General features: G+C 41.1%; 1 protein-coding gene across 3 annotated transcripts in view; it reads left to right on the forward strand.

The window, feature by feature from the left end:
- Nucleotides 1–23232, forward strand: part of UGT8 (UDP glycosyltransferase 8) — an 83136-nt gene that overhangs the window by 50078 nt on the left and 9826 nt on the right. For all 3 annotated transcript variants that reach the window (XM_050944430.1, XM_050944432.1, XM_050944431.1), the window contains exons 3-4: nucleotides 14525–14667; nucleotides 19315–19391. In XM_050944430.1, the coding sequence (XP_050800387.1) occupies nucleotides 14525–14667; nucleotides 19315–19391 (220 nt within the window). The remainder of the gene's footprint in view (nucleotides 1–14524; nucleotides 14668–19314; nucleotides 19392–23232) is intronic.

Here is a 23232-nt window from a genome sequence, read left to right on the forward strand (position 1 = left end):
CCCTACTCGGCACATCTGACAGTGAGTCTGAGGAGGAAGACACAACCATGGTGTATCCTGGGATGAAGACAAGATTTCAGTCTCGATCCGCTGAATCAGAAGAGAGCACATCCTCTTCCGCCCTAAACCCTATGGCAGAAGTATTTAGGCCCATTCCTGACATCCCTGAGCCACTGGTGGGACCCCCGTGTAATGACTTACACAGGCTATTGGACAATGGTGACATACAGATGGAGGATGTCCAGAGCACCTGCGACCCTCCACTGTTAGAACTAGAAATGCAGGAGCCTATGCCAGTATCTGAGGGGAACTCACAGGAAACCTCCCCATCCGGCACTCAAGAGGATGTCCCCCCTACCATAGCAACAGAGATTCTTAATAGGCGAGACAGGGTAATAAGACCAGTGAAACGGTTAACTTACGATGCACCTGGGGTGATTAGTGAGGAGCCTATACATTTAGCACACAGGTTTGTGAAAGCTAAAGTGGGCTATCTAATGCCTTTTGGAGGGGACCAATAAGTTGGTATAGTAGGGAATGTGATTTGTCGGGACGACAAATTCTTGGCTGGGGGAAGGATGTAAGCAGAGTCAGGATAAGCTCTACCCTGACATCTGGTGGAAAGAATGTCAGGGAGTTTATTTGCATAGACACGCCTACCCTATCCCAGATTGCTGAGCGGTGGGACTGCTTGGTGACAAATGACTCACCCTCAGTTGGGTGGTACTTGCTAGACAAGGGTCATGGGTTCCAAAACCCAGTGAAGTAGAGAGGCTGGGGACAGGTATCTGTGCCTGGTGGTGCAGGCTCCTTGTGGAGCCAGAAGCACCAGTTGCACCCCCTCCTCTCTCCACTGTGGAATGTCAGAGTTGATTTTTTTATTCCCTTAAGAATCTAAATACAGGTTACTGAGCTGAACTCACTTTGGGCTAATGATGCACTAGCACTGGGGCTCCCCTACTAAGAGCTGAGATCACTGAGAGTTGAAATCACTAAAGAGCTGAAATTACTGAGCTGAGAGCACTGAGCATTGTGCTAGCTAGTGGGGGAGCCTGAAGATATGCTGTGGGACAGAGCAGCTGGCGGAGTGGAGCAGTTGCGGGGACGGCTGGAGCGGATCACGGGACAGCTGGTGGCAGCAGAGCGGCTGGCAGAGCGGAGTAGCTGCGGGACGGGTGGAGCGGCCCACAGAGTGAGCGGAGCCGAGCAGTTTTGCAGAGCAGCTCATGGAGCAGAGCAGCTGGTGGAGCGGAGCAGTTCCTGAGGACGGCTGGAGGAGCAGAGTGGAGCGGCTGGTGAAGCGGAGCAGTTCGTGGAGAAGGCGGAAGCAGAACCCACGGAGAGGCAGGGCAGTTGGCCCTGGACCACGTAAGGTGCCCCTTTCTACCCAGGCTGGGGGGAGGGACCTCTACAGATAGACTCTCGAACTCTGGGGTGGCATTGACCAGAGACTTTTGGGTTGTTGGACTTTGGGGTGATTGGACTTAAAACCCTAAGCGGAAAAAGGACAGTGCCAAACGTACTTGGAGGTGGGTTTTTGTTTATGGTTTGTGTTATAACCCTGTTTGTGGTGTTTCTCCAATGGGATGCCGCATTGATTCCTTCCTTTATTAAAAAAGATTTTGCTACACTCAGACTCCGTGCTTGCGAGAGGGGAAGTATTGCCTCCTAGAGGCGCCCAGGGGGGTGTGGTATGTGAGTGTCCCAGGTCACTGGGTGGGGGCTCGAGCCGGTTATGCATTGTGTTACTGAAACGGAACCCCTGGATACTGAACCCGGCCCTTGTTGCTGCCAACTAGAGGGGCAGAAGGGTTACAGTAGCGTATTGTTCTTTTCCTCCACTTCAGCCTCCTGGAACAGTCATTGCTCATGTCAGGAGAAGAATGTGAAAAGGAAGAGAGTGAGAGAATAACTAGAATTAGGATCCTGGCATGTCCATTCTCTATGTAGCTTTCTGTGTGTCTTATCGTACAAGATGCCCATTTCTTTAGTATCTGTGTGCTTTTGTGCGCTTGTAAAATGTGTTATATGTTATACCATTGTGGTGTTTAGATGCTGCTTGTATTATTAGAACTGGGAGCACTGGCTGTTGGGAGTCTGAAAGGACAGGAAACAGGAAGGAGCGGGGAGGAGTTGAGGAGGCAGAGTGAGAGTTACAGAGGGTGCAGCTGCAGTTTGGTAAAGAGGTTTCCACTGTAAAAATAAAGTCCTGTTGAAGCTTGTTAGTACCTTGCCTGGTTTGATACAACAACCATAAACATGAAATAACAACCATGATTCTGCCACAATGATGCTGAGAAAATACTAACTGCACAAATAGCTCTGTATGTCTGTTTTTCCAAGGGTGAGGAATCATTTGATAGGGATAACAATCAAAAACTTTTTAAATATGTTGATGGGATTTTTTGTTTGTTTTGTTCTTTAAAAAGTAATCAAGTACACCCAAAGAGCATGTTCCATTGGGGATGTACCGCACTTGTTTGTGAAAGCAGCTGAGCAGTCTTTAGAATTTTTCTTAAGAAGATGTTGATATTTTTAATGCATTAGGAAATCTCATGTTTAAATAAATATAAAATATATGAACAGCTGATAGTACATTGCAGATGTGGACAAAAAGTCACCACTATTATTATTGCACTATCAGACAGTGGGGGGCAGGTGAATGGCAATGAAATAATATCTTTATCTGTCTTCTATGTCAAATCCCAAAAGGGATGAAAATTCAAGTATTACTTTATGATACACTGCACCCATAACTTGTAGGGATTGGCAAACCAGTGGGCATAATAAATAATAAAATGAAAGAAGTTGAAGTTTATTAGAGTTGGTTGAATAATTCATTGGGATTTGTGTGTGTACGCATGTTTTGGCTTTTTTATTGTATACTAAACTTTATTTAATTATTTGACCATCTGTAATATATATAAACTTAAAACGCAGTAGAAGGATGCTGAGCTGAAAATCTTAAAAGGTATTGCAGAGGCTTTTTCATTACAAACTGAATGGGATGAGGGTTTCTGGAAGCAGATTTGTATGTAAACAATTTCTGCTGACTGGATATTATCATGACCTCATGCCCATAAAGAACTCTCACTGGAGTAAAGAGGACTGTACAAGGACCCTTCAAGAATGTTACTGAGTTTAATTAAAGCAGACAAAGGAATGTAATGTGTTTGGAGGATGTCTGAATTGATATTGAGGAAACTCTGAAGAGTGCAGAGGAGAAAATGCATCACATTTCCCTGACCTAAAATAGTTCCTGCACTACCTAGATTGAGCACTCAGATCACTGAATTTACAATAGCTCAGGACAACATGAATACCATTTAAACTGGATAGGGGAGAGGGGGAGTATGCTGATCCACCCTGAATGGATTTTGAAAGCCAGGAATTAAAGACATGTCAACACTACAAAATCAAGTCATCCTAACTTACATCAGCATACATCTGGCATAGTAATTACATCACTTCTGCGTGTGTACACTTTGTTCCTTGAGTTGGCGGTGCATGTTATCATCAGGTGTCCTTGCACCATCTGAATTGTCAGTGTGGGGAATTGTGGGATGGCTTCCGAAAGCCAGCAACAGTCAACATTGTCTACAATGGCACTGCGTCGACCTAAATACATCCACACTGACTCTATGCCTCTCATGGTAGTGGAGTTATGTAGCGGGCGAGTTACGTTGGCAGAGCAAAATTTTAGTGTAGACACTTACAGAGTTAAGTTGACATAAGCTGCCTTGCATTGACCTAACTCTGTAGTGTAGACCAGGGCTAAGTGTTTGCAGAAACACTGGTCCAGTGACTCACTCTGGCTAAATGTCAGCAATTTAAGACTCTTAGGCCAGGTTTACACTATAAACTTGCCGTGCGTCTGACGAAGTGGGTATTCACCCATGAAAGCTTATGCTCCAATACGTCTGTTAGTCTATAAGGTGCCACAGGACTCTTTGTCACTTTTTACAGATCCAGACTAACACGACTACCCCTCTGATACTATAAATTTACATCGGTATAACTTCATCACTCATCAGTTATACCAACCTAACTTGCAGTGTAGACAGTGCTATGTTGACGGGCATGCTTCTCGCATCAACATAGCTACTGCTTCTCGTGGGAGGTGGATTAACTACACTGATGGGAGATACTGCATCACTGTAGACCTGCTCCTAGACTGCCTGCAACCTCACAAAATTAGGAGGAAACTTGGAGAGCAGCAACTGAGATCTGCAGGCTGGACTGACACAGGAGGGGAGTCACTGCCAATTAAAAAGTGTTGGGACCCATGCATGTACCAAAAAAAAAAAAATGATGGCACTAAATAGAAAAGTAGTTGGTGGTGTTAGTGGAAAGAAGCAAAGAAAAGGAGCTGTAAGCCACTAGAAAATACCTCCCAGTGGAAAAATTTTGCCAAAAGCCAAAGAACATTTTTTTGTGTAATGGCTTAGGATTTATTAGGTAAAAGGCGTATACAGCCCTTTACAATGTGCTCTTGGGGTTAGTAATCTGAGTTTCCTCTTAGAGAATGTCAGAAAGAGTTTTATCATTTATCATCTCTTTACCAGACAAGACTGTTTAGTGAAATGTGGAGAAACTGTAAATGGAGAGAGAGGCAGGGCCGTCCTTAGGCATAGGCAGAATAGGCAGCCACATAGGGCCTCACTCTGCCTGGGGGCACCACTCTGCAGGCAGCCCAGACAGTGTAGAAGCAGGACTGCTGGGTCCTAGAGAGAGCCGAATGCAGCACAGTCTGAGGAATGGGATTGGCTGCTGGGGTCTCTGGGAAGGGGTCGGGGTAGGGGTTGGGGAAGGAGCTCACCTGTGAGTGTGACTCTTTCCCCCCGGCTGAGGTGAGGAGAGGCAGGCTCTGTGGCTCTGGAACCAGTATCCTTTGTTGTCCCCCATAACATCCATTCTTCTCCCCCCCGCCCCACAGAGCACCCCCTCCTTTCTCTCTCCTCCCCAGGAGCATCCCTCTCTCTCTCCTCCCTCCCCTCCATCAGGGCTGGGTTGGGTGAGGTGCTGGGGGATAGGTGGGGGGAGGGCTGGCTGGCTGCCTGCTGAGGAATGAAAGTGAAAGTAACTCACTTCCTCGGCAGGCAGCCAGAATTGGAATGTCACACAGGGCTTGGCTGGGGTTAGCCAGATGTGTGAAAAATCAGGACAGGGGATTGGGGTACAGTGATCAGATATTCCTAGTTTATAGGGACAGTCCCAATTTTGGGGTCTTTTTCTTATATAGGCTCCTTTTACCCCCCCCCCCATCCCTGTCCTGATTTTTCACACTTTCTGTCTGGTCACTCTAGGTGGGGTTAATTGGTGCCTTTATAAGACAAAACCCCAAATATTGGGACTGGCTCTATAAAATTAGGACATCTGGATCTGGCCACCCTAGCTGGGGAGCGCCCCTCCCCCGGGCTGGCAGCTGCCAGCGATCCATCTCATCCAGGGGGAGCTGCACAGGGCAGGATGAGCTGCTGTGGCTCCATGGGTGCCCCGTCCCTGAGATCAGATGCTGTGCTAACTTCACCATGTCCGTAAGGCTGGTGGTGGTGCCCATTGGCGTGTGATTGGACCTGAGGTTTTGCTGCTGCTGTTGCCACTCTGCACCCCAAGAGGTGGATTTTGGGGTCCTGCAGTTTTCTACCTATCTCCTCCTCTACTGCAGCTGTTGGACCAGCAGGCTGGGGGGTGAGCCAAGCATGAAAGCAGTACTGTGTTGCCATTTAGATTGTCATTTAACAACTTTGTTTGCCAAAAATTCTTGCTAACAATCCTGAATCCAATTTCAATTTAAAAAAAAAAATCAATATCTTAGCCAAAAACAGAAAATTAAGTTGTTGACAATTATTAGTGACAGGTTTGGTTTGAGGCAGGGAGTGGGCCAGTTTTCATCAGAGAAACAAAAAATGTTGACTGACTTTCCTATAGCCTGTTACTCCTGATAAGAGCCCTCCAACAACTGTAATATGCTCATCTCCTTACTAGTGTATAAAGCAGGGGTCGGCAACCTACGGCACATGTGTCAAAGGTGGCAGGTGAGCTGATTTTTGATGGTATGCAGCAGCAGGCTGAGCGGCTCAGCCCATCACTGCTCTGGGGTTCCGGCTGCTGCCCTATTGCCAGCTGGAATACCAGCCATCGGCCCCACTCAGCACCTGCTGCTGGCCTGGGGACCCCCAAGGAACCCCAGGCTGGCAGTGGGCTGAGCAGGCCAGCTGAACCACTCAACCTGCTGTCCGCCTGGGGTTCCATTCACTCAGCCGGCAGCGGGCTGAATGGGCTGGTGGCGGGCTGAGCAGGGCCGGTGGGGGGTTGAGTGGCTCAGTCTGCTGCCAGTCTGGGGTGCCAGCAGCACTCAGCCTACTGCTACTCCGGGGTTCCGGCTGCCGGCCCCTTGCCAGTCAGGAGCTCAGCCGCCAGCCCCACTCTGCCTCCTGCCAGCCTGGGTGAGCAGAATCCCAGGCTGGTAGCGGGCTGAGGGGGGGGTTGGTGGCCGGGATCCTGGCTAGCAGGAGTTGATGGTCAGAACCCCAGACCAGCAGCGGGCTGAGCAGGGCCTGGGATCCTTGTCTAGCATTACAGTGTGCTTAATTAAGTTAAACTGGTTTTAATAACGTGAATGTGGCAAGTTTTCCAATACTGTAAGCTTATGTTTGTGTTGCTAAGAGCAGATCAGGCACAGGGGCACCAGTTTAATAATCTCGCCTAGGGCACCATAAATCCTAAGGCCGGCCCTGGAGAGAGGGCTCAGGGATAGTGCAGGGAAATTGGCTTCACTTGCTGTTTCTGCCCAGTTGTGTGAGACCCTCTTGAAATTGACATTTGTCCCTTTTCTGGAAAGCACTTGAATAAAGGAATTTTAAAATGCCCAAAATGAAGACAAGGTAAAAAATGGTTGCAAACAGGCCAGGTCAGGGATCAGGCAGAGCTAACTGAACTTGTAAACAGAATGAAACCATGGCCGCACTGAAGTCAATGGGAATTTTGCCATTGACTTCAGTGGGGTCAGGTTTTCATTCAGGGCATTTCTCTCTCTGGTTGCAAGGTGAAAAGCAAGAAAACACTTTGAAAAATAATGTGTATATCTTAGGAGAAGAAATACTGGTTTTGTAACAGTGAATTTTTCTGTTTGGTAACATGTCATTACTGTTTAATGTTCACAAATATTTCTGTTTTTATTAAACAAACATATAGAATCATGGAAGGAAAGACACACAGTAGAGACATTTCTGTGTCCAAGTCTATAACTAGCCCCGCAAAGCATATTTGTAAGTGCATAGATGGCATAGGGATGGGACTGCAAGTTTACATTAATGACAAAAGTGAGTGTAGCAATAAAATAGTGGCACTTATGCTGCAGCTTTAAGAATGCAAGTTGTTCAACTGGGATTACTTGGGTGATGAAGATTGGACAAGATCCAGCTCAGTATTTGTATTTTACTCTCGGAATCTTGCATGAGACTTGTGTTAGGGGTGCAAGATCAAGAACTCAAAAGAGAAAATTTCTAAAGATAAGGCTGTGACTGCAGTGTCACAGTAATTATGTTGGTAAAGCACTGTTTTTCATATTCTAAGGGCTCAGTTCATATTCTGTTTTTTTTCAAATTCTAAGTGCTAAGTTGCACATCTTAATATTTTATAATATGCATTAATAACAGAGTAATAGAAAATACTACATTTGTGCAGTGTGGCTCTGTTAATGTTTAGTAAACATCCATAACTGATTTGCGTGCTTCATTTTGCAACCTTAATGGTGTGTTAACACCAATTGTTTGGATTTAATTTCCTACTTTTTAAATAAAAATACTAAAGAGATAATGGAAAAGAATTATATATATATTAAAAAAAAAGAAAATCTAGGAGAAAGCTATTGCAATTTATAAACTTTACAAGGAGAGTGTGTAAATTCCGGTTCTGCATTTCTTCAGCCCATATACCTTCTGATTATTATTTTTACATAATATTTATATGACAATAGTGACCAGAGGCCCCTGAGAAGGTTAAGGCCCCATAGTGCTATGCAAACAGATTTAAGGACACAGTCTCTTCACTGAACAGTTTACTATCTAAGAACACAATTTATCTGTTCTGTTATCTGCAACCCGTGCGCAGCGCTTCTAATTTTCAGCACCAGCCTGTGCTTAAAGGGGAGCTGCAGTCCAGGAAAATAGGACAGCAATACCCCTGAGTATGTTCCTTAGCTAGAGGCCTATGTAAGCCTTAAACAAATGGTATTAAGGTCAATCTGAATTCAGAGACCAGGATTTAGGCTCACTGAGTTCAGGGTGACCTGGACTTTTCTTGGGCTGGCACAGGTAACAGCAGCCCCTTAGAGCTATGCCTAAAAGAATAAGATTGTTCATTACTATTTGGCATCCTAGGGGACCAACCAAGTTTCCAGTGAAATCAGTGGGAGCCTTTTAATTGCATTAAGTAGTAGTTGGATCAGGCCTTAAAAAGAATAAAAGACAAAACAGCCATATAATGAATTAGATATTGTACAAAATTTTAGAAAGACAGTCCCTGTGCGGAATTGCTTAAAGCCCAAGTAGACAAGACAAATGTTAAATTTTGTTAGTACCTAACACCACTTGTATTATCTATCTTGTCTCGTTGGACTTACCTTTGGTTTACCTTGTAAGAAACACCATAGCTGTTCACTGTTGTTCACATATTGGACGTCATGCATCATGTCATGAACCAGCTGTCTAATTCAGCCTAGCATAGGTACTGCTGTCTAAGCTACTGTTAATGTTTCTTTTATTTACTTTGAATCTCCTTAATTACAGAGGATAAACTCTGCAGGATTTCTCTCAAGGATATGACTTTCTGTTGCTGGAAGAGAAAAATAAATGAGCAATAGTGCCAGCTATGGTGTTTGTTGTCTTTGTTACAAGGGAAGCCTGTCATGTTTGGAATTCTGTTGCTTAAGATCAGTTAAAGTAAATACTCTGTGCCAGTGTCTGTGTCACACACCGTCCTCTTCTGCTTGTGTAATGGCATTGGATTGAAGGTGAGAAGCATAAGGGTGCCTAGCTGTAATATCTAAATCAAAGACTATGGAGATATGGTTGACACTGTATAAGCAGGGCCCTACTAAATTAACGAATTCATGAAAAACGTGTCATGGAGTATGAAATCTGGTCTTTTGTGTACTTTTACCCTATACTATATAGATTTCACAGAGGAGATCAGCGTTTCTCAGAGCTGGGCAGCAGGAGAGTAGCAGCCGTTGGCTGGGTGACTCGCTCTGAAGGCAGTTCCCCACTAGTAGCAGTGCAGAAGTAAGGGTGGCAATACCATACCATGCTACCCTTACTTCTGCGCTGCTGCCATCAGAGCTGGGTGGCCAGGGAGTGGTGGCTGCTGATGGAGGGTTCAACTCTGAAGGCAGCAGTGCAGAGGGGTGGCAATACCATACCATCCTTACCTCTGCGTTACTGCTGGCAGCAGCTCTGCCTTCAGAGCTGGGATACCAGCCAGCAGCGCAGAAGTAAGGGTAGCAGTACCGCAACCCCCCTGACAATAACCTTGTGACTTCCCCACAACTCCTTTTTGGGTCAGGACCTCTACAATTACAACACTGTGAAATTTTAATTTAAACATCTGAAATCATGAAATTTACACTCTTTAAAATCCAACGACCATGAAATTGACCAAAATGAGCCGTGAATTTTGTAGGTAATAAGTATAAGCAAAAGCAGCAAAGATCCAGACTAGCACGGCTACCCCTCTGAAGTATAAGCAATGCAAAGTTCCTGTGGTCTCTCTCTTTCTCTCTAGTTCTGAACATAATACTTTGCATTTCTCTAGTGCCTTTCATGAGATCTCAAAGTACTTTTCAGATGTTTATTAATTAATTAATAAAGCCCAAAACATCTTTGTAAAGTTAGTATTCTTATGCCCATTTTCTCTATGGTGAAACTGAGGCATAAAGAGTTTAAATTAGCGGCTGAGGTAAAAATAGAACTAAGATCCTCTGACTTGCTGTCTTGTACTTTGGATACTTAGAAAAATCCCAGTTATAAGAATACATATATACTAAAGAGTTATATCACTGACCTCCTGATCAGAAAAAGGTCATCTGAGTGCACAATCTCAAGAGAAGTCAACGAGGCCTCTAAGGGCTGGTCTACACTGCGGGGGGAAATCAATCTAAGATACGCAACTTCAGCTCGTAGCTGAAGTCGAAGTATCTTAGATCGAATTACCTACCTTCTTCACAGCATGGGATCGATGTCCACAGCTCCCCATGTCGACTCCGCTACCACCGTTCGAGTTGGTGGAGTTCCGGGATCGATAGGAGCTCATTCGGGGATCAATATATAGCATCTAGATGAGACGCGATATATCGATCCCCGAGAAATCGATTGCTACCCGCCGATACGGCAGGTGGTGAAGATATAGCCCTGGTCTTATAAAACAATAAAAATGGATGACTTCAACTAACAATATATGAACTGGTCATATGTCAAAATTGAACAGGTTTAAAGATACACCTCACACAACACCTCGCATTACTGTTTCTGGAACAGCTTGTTCTAAAACACACAGGAAGGTGAAGCTATTCTCAATTTAGCCCTAAACAATACACAGGAAATGGTTACATTGAGCTATTATATAAAAATTACCACAATTTAATTAAGTTCAACGTTTTCAAGGGAAGAATTATACCAAAAATTAGCTCTGCAACACTAAAGTTTAAAAAGGAGGGCTTCCAAAAAATGAGGAAAGTAATCAGAAAGATCAAAGTATGGAAATTAAAAGTCTTAGGCTCAGGGTGGAGGCTAAAGGATACAGTAACAGTCACAAAAGGAATGCAGATCCCCAGACAAAAAAGAATCAGGAAGGCAAGGGAAAAAATATGGTTAAGTGGCAAGATGTGACTCAAACAGGCATTCTTGAGAAAATGGAAATCATTTTTGCATTGTGTAGCAGGAGGCAGTTCACTGGCCACTGGTACACATGCTGTATTTTATTGGATGTCAGTTTTTTGTGGTCTTATGTTCTAATGTGTTAGTAAATTATATTTATACTGTTTGAGGTGCTGTTGACAGAACAAGCTGCACAGTGTAAACAGCCCGCTTGATTTTCCTTTTACTCAATTCTCATGCCCATTTCCTAATGCTATGTGGGAATTGTAATTGTGGGCCTTATAATAAGTCTTATGAAAATAGCAATGAATCATGGTTCCAAGAAATTAAATAGCATTCTGAAGACTAGGATATCTGAAAGGCATTGGTATCAGTTTATAACACTGCCTGACATCAGTTAGGATCTAAATAGGATTTGAGTTTGTGTTTCCAAAAGCAAAAGGCAAGTCTATTTAGCACACTGGCCTCTTGGTCTTATCTACCTTTTCTGATGACATTGTTCTCGTATTTGTTTTGGATTTCTGTTTAGCTAGCAACTCTTCTTTTTCTGATCTACAGAGATATTTTTACTCTGACTCTGCAGGGCTTTGCTATCACAGTATTCTTGGGAAGTTTTACCTGCTGGCTTGAGGTTATATAAACTTTATTTCAACAAAGTCAACTGAGGGGTTCAAATTTTGCTGTCTCTTTTTTCATAGTTTAACTGTTACAGTGAATAGGCAGATGACCCGTAATGGAAGAAAAAAGACTCTTACTGTGGAATTCCAGTGAAAACTAATACTGTACATTTCAATTGATTATTTTACACCCTGCATCAAAAACCGGGATCAATCAATAAGGAATTCACCTGTGCTTCCTTCCTCTTGTTTATACAAACACCAGCTTGACCTTATTATATGTTTTCTGCTGACTATAACAAGAACAGGACAAATTACTTAATATCACCTTTGTGTTCTTTTCGAGAGGAATGTGTCCAATTCTGAACTCTGGAAGACTTTCTGCACAAAATTCCATCCAAAAAATCTGACTCTTTCTGTGACTGCACACACCAGCTGTATTTTAAAATTACTTTTTCAATATTAATTACCCGAAGCTGCTAACTGGTTTTTGCTTATTGTATTAAAAACTAAGAGTGCAATCCTGACTCTATTGAAGCTAATGGCAAACCTCACGCTGAATTCAGTAGAGCCATCTTACTTGGTGGTGAAAATAAACATTAATACTGTTGCTGTTTTTCTTATGACTAAATCCTTTCCAACAAGTGACTGATGAATTGTGGAACAATTCTGATATCCATTATGATGAATTGTTTGGGAAACATTCTGTTGCAGGCCCTTCTTCAATATTAGTAGTATTTTCTGTCACTTGTATGCTTCTGTAGGAATATATTATATTTGAAAAGTAGCAGTAAACATTTCATGTAGCATCCAATACAATTATTAGCCATTGAAATACTACCTTTCATAAAAGGTTTGATGCTGCTTTGCAAATATAACCACTGAAAGTTCCAGTCAGTGCCAAAAAGTTCTGCTGATTGTGGAAGAAGTGCTGTCACCTTCGCCTCCTGACACAGTAGATTACAGATGGACTGCTACTTGCAGTACATTTGGAAAGTGAAAATGACCTTGACTTAATAAAAATTAGCATGTGTTGTATTGTTCATTCTCTCTCTCCCCCTCCCCCCGGCCCTCCACCCAATTGCCTCTAGTTATCAGCAAATTGAGTTTATTTAATACACAGTGGAGACTGGCTTCTCCATTGACTGAGAATGTGACAGTGTTGTTATCAAAAAACATTTTCAAAATGTAAATCCTTCTCCCCTGTAGGCAGGTGAATGTCCCACAGTAAAACAGGCTTGTCTAATGCCTAGTGGGCAGAGAGTACCTTGAGCTACTGCCATGCCTAGGGGAGGGCTGATTTTACTTGAGTTCATTAGTGGAGGTATTGAATCATTCCCTCAGGCAACTGATCCGTGCTCTCTTCCCTGCCAGTGCCACCTGCTTTTAGTGATGGGCAGATCATCTGTGTGTCCCTTGGTGGAAAGGTGTTGTGTTGACACATGGCCAGACTTTCCATTTTTGGAAGCCCTGTGCCCTGAAGTTCTGAGGGGCAGAATCTGGATTAACCTGGAGATGAATGGGTGCTTGTGCAGTAATTACAAGGCTTTAGTTGTGCTATGTACTAAAGAAGGCATCCCAGTCTGTGCTACTGTTTTTTCAGTAGGTAATGTCAGGATGATTTATTTTTTTTTTAATCAGACAGCATATTTCCTCATGTAATTCATTGCAGATTCACAATTTATATTAGTTTACACTGAAGGATGAATCTGAAAACCCCTTAAATTCCTAAGCGTTAATAGTTATGTGCACTTTCACCTCTTCGACTGTTACATTGCTTGTTAGAGGTGTATATAGTTTTTGCATGAATGAGTTTTGCAGAAATGCCATTGCAAGCAGCTCGCTGTTTAGAGAATATTTAGAGGAACTAAAGAAACAGTGGTAAAACATATGTGTACAGTGTAAGAAAACTAACTATTTGCATATTGTATATCTTGTATCATATATCTGCTTTAGTGTCAGAACTGAAGAAATTTGCCTTTGGTATATTTGTATATTTTAATATAGTCTTCATAGTGAAATTCTGATTTAACTGCAGTCAATGTGGTGGTTTGCCTTTAACTTCAATGATGTCAATATTTCAGCTTCGGTTTTTAACTTGTGTAGAAGGTTTCGATTGTTTTGGGGCAATGTTATTTTATAATATTGTTATTTTATGTCTTTGGAATGCTGCACATGGCTATCTAAATAAACTAAAGAGGAGTTCAGTGAAGTTCAAAGGTAAAGAAGTATCTAAGCCTAGAATCTGGCTATTCCTAGGGATTACCAAAAATAAAATAGCTTGTGAAGTGAACATTTTGTTGTTCGGTACTGTTAACGCCAGTTCTATAAGAAGAAATTATCTGTTTCTCCAAATCCCTAGTTCTGTACTCTTTTGTACTTATAACAACCTAATAAAATATCTTTGCCTTTTAAAAAAACCCTCTATTTAAAGTTCCTTCCCTTCTTTGATTAAGGCCAAACCTCAGATTCTGGAGTTTAGTTTAGGGCTTTATTCATATGTTCCATATATCTTGTTCTTGTGCATTTGGAGGCTCATGAGCTGATTTTTCAAAATACAGAGCTATGTGTACCTGTCTATCTGAGATCAGATGCAAATCTGCTTCTATATGTAAACAATATTTGTTACCTTAACAAATTAGGAAAGACTCTCTTGGCCTGTGATATTGGCTGTTAATATAAAGGCATTAATTAAACCCAAACTAGGGATAAATTTAATATTAATAGAAGTACTTGTGGCACCTTAGAGACTAACAAATTTATTTGAGTCTCTAGAGTGCCACAAGTACTCCTGTTCTTTTTGCAGATACAGACTAACACGGCTGCTACTCTGAAACCTTTAATATTAATAACTTTCAAAATATCAGTTATGTAGTCTGAATCTTTTGGATATTATAGTTCCAAAATTAAAATGCCTCGTGAAGCACTGCTAAACTGTGCAGTGACTGACAGACAGATTTCCAGTATGCAATAGTAATTTTATTCTGATGCTTGTTTCACGATGCTCAGTGCAAATGTTTGTTTCCACAGGATCTTCAAACATGGGTGAATGGTGCTAATGAAAATGGCTTTGTCCTTGTCTCATTTGGAGCTGGAGTGAAATATTTGTCAGAAGACATAGCAAATAAATTAGCATATGCCCTGGCAAGACTTCCTCAGAGGGTTATCTGGAGGTAAGAACTATAGTATAATACATGTCTGAGGTAGATTTGAAGGTTTCTCACCTCATATTTGGGCTGTCCTGGTTTGGAAGCAAATTGAAGTTGAGATACATAATGTAGATAGGCAGGATAGCAGGAAGGAGTTAATTCTTTCATGAAAGGTGATATTTACTGCCCTTTTTTAACCTCCCTCCCCACTTTCTCACAGAAGCTGGATTTGCAGCACTGTCCTTGTAGTCAGAAACACAGTAGTCTCCTAGCAGAGTGCAGTTCAGGTTATATTCAAGCACTGGGATGTAAGTCAGAAAAAAAGATAGACCAATACGAGGAACTTTGTGAGGGTATGTATAACATTTGAGGCTTTTAAACATAACTGCTAGCTAAAGACCTCATATTAGGAATTGGGGATGACATTATCCTGTTGACTTAATGTTGGGGATGGGGTCAAGGAAACAAAATGACAGGAAGGAAGGAGAAAGGGCGGTGTGTGAACAAGAAACTTTGTTCAGGTAGGAAATTCTTGTCCTCTGAACTGTCCTCTCTCCTTTGTCTCCATTTGTCTCAGTCTGTCTGTCTGTCTTCCTTGCCTGCAGCTCCCTGTTGTTTGTGTTGCCCCTCATCCTTGTCTTTATCTTGCCTGTTAAACACAAAGAGGGAAAGAGAAATATCTCTCCCTTTGCCTGGCTGGAGTGATTAATAGATCACATGGATGTGGAGACTCCTCTGTGTAAGCATAAGGCATCCTCACCATCTCACTTGGAAACTTAGAAATCTCCCCCAGGTCTCAGACTGGTCCATGGGTACTTGCATTCCTTAGCTTGCTGCGTAACAATTATTAGGTAGGAGCGGTTGAGAAATTTTGCATTTCCAGCATCTCCTGGTTTGAGCTATAGAGCCACTCCTTTACTATCAGTGAAAGCAGTTTTGTTAAATGCAAATGTTTAACAGCACACAGCAGTGCAACACAACAATTCAGAACAGGAAATGAAGCATATCAATCCTAAATCTCCCTTCTGGAGTCTGCTCAGGATGAGGGAGCAGCACTTTATATAAAATATATCAAATTTCCCTTCTCCAGAAGAGAAACATTTCATTGCCTTCTGGTAGCTATTATTCCTGCAGTCATTTTTAATGGACATTTGTAGTTATGTTTGCTGTATTTATTCTTAATTAACATTATTATTACTAAACAGCATTGAACAGAGTGATCCAGTGTTCTGGCCCCTCCCTGTCCCTTTCTTTATGTTGAAGTTTTATTTTTGTCTCAAAAGTGACAGGCTTTGCACAGTAATCTAAAACATCATTGCCCGTAAGAGAAGAAACACCAAGCGGGCACAGATTATTTAGAAAACAACAAACAGCCTGAGCATAATGCTGCTCACTCTAACTCACCCTCCCCTTAGGGAGCTGTTGGTATTCAGGAAGGCAGCAGGTTCCTGCAGCAGTTAATTTCAGCTTGAGCCAGTGAAAATGACCAAAGACACAGAGTAGATCAGCTCTGCCCTTTTATAACCTCCCAGTCTCCTATGTCAGGAGAATCCCTGATCAGCCTTCTTAGGTGATCACAGACCCCTACCAGCCGACTTGTTGCTAGGTGACCTCTTCTCTGACAAACTAGTTCTTCTGGGCAGGAGGAAAAAAAAAGAATATTTTAACCAACTCTATTTACGAGCTTATCACTACTCAATGGCTTTTGGCGCAATATTACAAGGCTGCTGGTCCAGTAATTTTTTTTTTGGTGGGATGGCTGAAAAAGAGATGAATAGCAACAGAAATTATTTACATTTTTCTTGCTTGTCGTGGTCTCCACTTCAGTTTTAGACACTCAAGTAAGTGTACTGATTTTCAGAAGACCTGAACATCCAGGTGCTCCCATTGGCTTTATTGGGAGCTGCTTAGTCCTCAGCACTTTAGAAAATCGGGCTACTTAATTAATTAGGTGCCTAAATATGAATTTAGGAATTTTACGTTACATACCCATGTTCTTCTGATCATTCACCTCTGAAGTCTCTTCCTGAGTTTGAAGTGGGTGTGTTGCGCAGAGAGCAGTGGAAGCATTTCAAAGACATACTGACAGTACATCTTAAAAAGGGAGGCACCAACCCAACGAACTGGGAGGACTTGGCACGGAAAAGAACACAGTGGCACCACACCATACACCAACCCACAGGGGGAAGTCAGTTTGAGGAGAACAGACATGCTCATGAGACAGAGAAGTGACAAAGGAGGAAAGAAAGGGTACAACAGTCCAGCCAACAACTGTGTCTCCTCCAAGACTACAACTATCACTTCTATGGGAAAATCTGCAGGGCAAGAATTGGGCGCCTCATCCACTTAAAAAGTCACCAGTGAACCCCCTTGGCAGACATCATCTTCACATTGAGGGATAGCCAAAGAAGTGGATCTTGTATAACTGACCTTTTAAAAAAATGCTTCTGCTTGTCATTACCCTTTTCTGTGTTAAATGGGGAAAGAGAAGGAGTATGATAAATAAAAGTAGTTAGGTAAATCTCTTTTATTGCTTCCCTATATATATTCTCCATGAAATTGTAGCCAAAGACCATAACATAATTTATTTTTTACTTTATATGTTTCTGGTAAATAGCAATGCTTATTAAGAAATGCACAGAATGTGTAGACTAAATAGTGAAAGCCATACAATGATGTATTATTTATTTAACTGGTAACATGAGGGTGCTCCTTCTTTTCCAACTAACAACGATATTCTGGGTGAAATAAACTCTGAAATCAAAGGTCCTTAACCCAAGATATGGCTGAGCAAACAGGGAGCTCCCCAAGTAGTTATTATGTTCTGCTTTCTCTCCCCCTTCTATTAAATGTGTTACGATTGACTGCTATAAATCCATAAGCACCTTCATAATTACCAATCCATATTCCTATAGGTTGGGATTTTCAAATCAGTTTAAGAGAGTTAAGACACTCAACTGCCTTTGAAAATCTTAGCCACAGTAAATATGGCTGCCTCTCGTTCTGATTCCCTGCCTGCACCCAAGTCTTTGTATTGTTAGGACCTAAGGGAGGTTTCATAACTGCAAAGGGAAGTCACACACTGAGCTGTGTTTGTTATGGTTATGTTGATGGGGAGTTCTGAGTAGAGGGATTTATATAGTAGTAATCAGTCAGAGTAGCTTTATTAATATTTTCTCATTCAACAAAATGCCTATAGAGAGATTCTGCAAACATTCTGCTCTGTTTAATAATAGACTTCAGCTTATCAATGGGTCACAGCTGAGAATACCAGATTCAGGGCAAACTGCAGGGAAATAGGGCAGACTCACCCTGCAAACTGGTGGTTATTCTATCATTAGATTGTACCAAGCCATTAACAAAAATAAACTTCTATCTCTGGTTAACACTGGTTAACAAGAAGTCAAAAATGGCATTCCAGCACTTATTTCACCACCCAGACACTAGATTTTATGATGAGTCGTTATTGATAACCAATTTAACCAAACAAAGGGTTTTTCTGATCCCAAGAGATCAGCCATATGCCCAGGTCAATATATAACTCAGATCTTACCCAATAATCATGCTGTTGCCAATCCTTTAGTAATTAAAATCCAAAGGTTTATTTATAAAGAAGAGGAGAATTGAAATGGTGACAGAAATCATACATACAAGTGATTGCAAAGTTCTTATATTAGATTTGAAGCAGTGATGGAATAAACTGCTTGTTTGCAAAAGTCTCTCTGGAAATTACTCAAATGGCTTGGGGGTCATCAAATCCTTGTTTAGAGCTTCATCCAGAGAAATGAAGCAGGAAATGAAGACAAAATGGAGCTGTTGCCAGGGTCTTTTATTTCCTATACCATGTGACTGGAATTTTACTATCCCAAACAAAGTTCACAGTCTCAGTTTGCCAGAAATTACAGGCAAAAGATGGAGTCCAAGGTCGCATGTCAAGTCACATACTATTACATGGCTGTGATGACTCACAGGAGCAGCAATTGCCCACTTGGAGGCTAAGGCGTCCACAGGAAGACTTGCTGTGTGGGATAAGCTTCTTCTATGCCCCTTGTGAGAGTCAATTGCCTTTGAATGGCCATCAACATAAAGCTGTCTGGCTTCAATGATGATTTTACCTGGTGGGTGTTCCTCCTGGAACAAACACATTTGAGATATAGATCTATAGCCAGTATTCATAACTTCAGATACAGAGATGATATATGGATTTAAACAGAATAATCATCTTTAGCAAAACATAGCTTTTCCATTCACCTTACATGACATTATACAAGATTTGTTGCAATTGTCTAAAAGTGGCAATATCAATTATATAAATGGTCATGTTTCAATCGTACAGCATCACACAGGGATTTGTATGGGTATTAAATAAAAAACTATACTGTCATTACGCAAATCAGACACACATATTTATCTGTCAGCCAGAGAGTAGGAAAACTAAATAACTGAAATTACTCTGTAGTTATTGGTCAATTACTTTGTACCATTGGAACTATCTGACCTGCTGACACAAATCCAATTCCATATAATGGTACATAAATAAATCCTTTCCCCATGTGAATGACCATTTCTAATATTCAGGGATCATTTGATTTGAATGTGTGTTTCAAGTCTATCAGTTTCAGAACTTTTGAGAATTTATTTTGAAAGATTGCTGTCTGCTGTGCATTTTAGGTTTTCAGGAAGCAAGCCGAAGAATTTAGGAAACAATACAAAACTCAGAGAATGGTTACCACAAAATGACCTCCTTGGTGAGTACAAAATGTGGTGAAAGCTTGCTTTTTTAAAAATCAAAGTACATGCAGTTGACAGTGCTGTAAAATTTGTTATTTTAAAACAACCAACTTCTATACCAGAAATAGTGCAGTAAGAATGTAGAACTCAGAATGAACTCAAGGTAAATAAAACACTTTTTATGCTCTGAGTGCAAAAGAAAAATAATAATCCTGTGCTAATTAGTGAAGTTTGTCATGTATTGAGAATATAACTGAAGGAGAAAAAAACATAAACAGACTTCCATTTTCAGTTGCTTACAACTTTCTGAAAAGTTCTCCATTCCATCTGTAAATTTTCCATAGTGGTTCTCAACCAGAGGGATTTGTTTGCTTGTTTTACATGTTTGCTTGCTTTTTGGCTGGGGGAGTTTCAACAAAATCCAAACCTTTAAAATTTGAAAATTTAAATATGCCGCTTATCTGGAGGGCTTCTCGTGCTAATAATTTACAAGCAAGCAAAATCTAATTAATTTCAGTGTTTAAAATCTCAAGAAAAACTTTTTCAGAACATTATGACACCAAAGATCAGGTCCTGCTATCTTTCCTCAGTTTTCCCATCACTGAAGTGGTAATTGATTAGTTAATGTTTGTACAACTCTTTGAGTATATAAAGTGCTAGCTAAGACAAATTGATTATTATTATCATTGGGTTGAAAGACATTCATTTTTGGTTAAATAACACTGGTCTACAATTTTTGAGAAGTCGTCTGCTTCAGAGATAAAATATGATATTTATTATGTATTTTGATGTGCTGAATTCAAATATAACAATTAAAACAACTGATTGGCTACTGTTTCTAAGATATTTAAGTTTTTACATTTTATGTCTATATATATTGTGTAGATAGTAGAGTTTTAATCATAAATTGTAAACTTAGGTCTTTTCATGTGTTTATGGTTGCTTTACATGATAATATTTCACCTGTCCTGTTTATGTAACACTTTAAAAATCAGCAAAAGGTTTCTATAAATAAAATTTATTATGAAACAAAAGGCAAAAAACTATTATGTACATAGTTTAGTCATATTCAGTGTCTACTCGGCGCTTCTTGGCTTGTCTCTTATATTCATTAAATGGAGCATCTCTTGTCACTGTCCAGCAATAGTCTGCAAGCATTGATGGGCTCCTTTTGCCCTGATAGCCTGCCAGGAGATTCCACTGCTGTAGTCTGGAGCCCAACAGCTCTGCCTTACTCTTGGGTAGTTCCAAATCCCTGACAAGGTCATTCAGTTCACCTTGTGTTATGAGGTGTAGTTCAGAGGAGGAGGATGGGAGAAAATGTGGGTCCTGTGACATTGATGGTTCAGGACCAGAAGTTTCATCATCTTCCTCTTCCTCGTCTGACTCAAGTGAGAATGATTCTGGTGCATCAGGAACCGGCAGTCCTTCTCCGTGGGGTACTGGGCGTATAGCTGATGGAATATTTGGATAATGCACAGTCCACTTTTTCTTCTTTGACACACCTTTCCCAACTGGAGGCACCATGCAGAAGTAACAATTGCTGGTATGATCTGTTGGCTCTCTCCAAATCATTGGCACTGCAAAAGGCATAGATTTCCTTTTCCTGTTCAACCACTGGCGAAGATTTGTTGCACAAGTGTTGCAGCATATGTGTGGGGCCCACCTCTTGTCCTGATCTCCAGTTTTGTAGCCAAAATAAAGGTGATAGGCTTTCTTAACCATAGTCATTGTACTGCGCTTTTGTGATGCAAAAGTCACTTCACCACAAACATAGCAGACGTTATCTGCACTGTTCACACAAGTACGAGGCATCTCTGCTCACTTTGGCTAAACAGAAATGTGTCCCTTTGCAAAATCAAACACTGACAAATAAGAGAGCACGACACTGTATGATTTCTAGAGCTGATATAGGGCAATTTGTTCAGCAGAGTGATGTAAGCTTCGTTATGATTGCATCATCCATGACTTCTAGGAATAACATGATGCAATTCCTATCATGTATGATGCAATACCAGCTTCAGATTGCATCATTCATTATTTTGCCTAAAAAGCAAGTACTGTCCAAACCCAGTCATAGATTTATTCATAGATCCAGTCAAAGATGTATTTTAGTCATTTCTGGTTTAAAGTGAGATCCCTTCCCTTTATAACTCACTTATCCTCTGCCATTCCCAAGTCAAGGGTCGTATATACTGACCCAATAGCATATCTTGAAAACTAGAACCAATCAACAATTTTAAGCATCATTTTCATTGTCAGTGACCCAGAATTAGTAAAGTTGGACTACATTTATTTCAGAAGCATTTTGGCTGTAGAGCAGTGTAATCAAATGGCTTGAAATTAGGGCCTCCAAAAGAACCAAAGACTGTGCCATCTTTAGTTAAGTGCTTACAACATCTTGGTGTCTGACAGTTGGATTGCTGCAAAGATAGTAATGATATTCCCAGTGAAAAGGTCAACAACTGAAAATAATCATGGCTTTGACTCAGTCAGTGACTTTTATTGGCCAGAATTCTGCAAGAGAATTTGCAGCACTTGGAAAACCACTTAGGAATACCCAAACACAAAATTTGATGAATTCACTAATTTGATGAATTCATCACTTCAGTCATCTGGAAGTTTCTCTTACACAAAACATTGCCCATCTCCTGTGTTTCTTAACTCCTCCACAAATGCATGTGCCTGGACTGTCATGTAAAGTCACCACCACAGCCATGACTGTTCCTCAAAACTAAACAATTTTCTTTCTTAAACACAAGGGCTAAACTAAGTCAGGTGTATCTTCAGTGGCTGTTCACTGTCTTCCCTAGTCAGATAAAGTGTAAATCAATAAATTATTATTATTTTATTTATTTATTTATGCATTTATTATTTGTATTGTGGTAGTGGCTAGAGGCCTGGCTCCCTAAGAGTGGGCTCTATATAAACATAAAACCAAAGTATGTTCCTTGCCCCAAAGAGCTTATAGTATGTTACACGTTTTATTCCTTTTACCTCTGTAAAATTCCCTTTATCAGTCCAACAAAACATAGTCCTGATCCAAAGCCTTTGAATTTGTTAGAAAAACTCCTATTGAATTCAATGGACTGTGGACCAGGCCACATCTGAGCAAAGGGAAACCTGTGATCTGTCTGCACCTATATGTATGTAATATACCAGAAAAGACACAAATTCCTTGCTTAAATTGGGATGAAAGAGGATGCCAGTGGAGTCTGCTTTAAAGCTCCTGTCTTGAGCCAAGACCATCCTCTTGGTCAGAGTTACTGAAGTCTATAGGATCACTGTCCTTCTGTCCTTCCCCAGTCTCATCTCTATGTATTTCCCTAATGGTTGGTTCTATTAAAACTAAGATGGCCAAGTAGTAGGTCATTCATAGAACTTCATTAGCCCACCTCCAAGAGAGCTGAGAGGACTCAAGAGATAGGATTTATTTTACATTTCTTTTAGTTTCATAGCTGATTTAAAAAAATACAGAACTTTTTGGCCTTCATAAATGGGACAACTGCACTGAAGAAAGCTTTATACGCTGCAAAAGCTATGCAATCATGAGATAATATTTTAAGAAGAGAAGTCCCTTATATAGAAATTTACTAGAATCATGATATCTTGGAACACTGCTTACTTGTAACTATTAGTAAGTTGAGTACTATATGCTGTTTGCTTTACCAGCAAACACTTCAAATATGCAGTCTTTGCTGATGTTTTCAGTGAAAATTCAGAAACATGCACACACACACACAATTGATCGAAACCTGAGGAATGTGGATGTGTGGCAATATAGTTATATATTTGCTCCTTGTTCCTACCAAAGCATTATCAGGCATAGGATGTGGATTACAAATTGATAACAAACTC

The sequence above is a fragment of the Gopherus flavomarginatus genome, chromosome 3 (assembly GCF_025201925.1).
Source record: "Gopherus flavomarginatus isolate rGopFla2 chromosome 3, rGopFla2.mat.asm, whole genome shotgun sequence".
NCBI classification, from domain to species: Eukaryota; Metazoa; Chordata; order Testudines; family Testudinidae; genus Gopherus; species Gopherus flavomarginatus.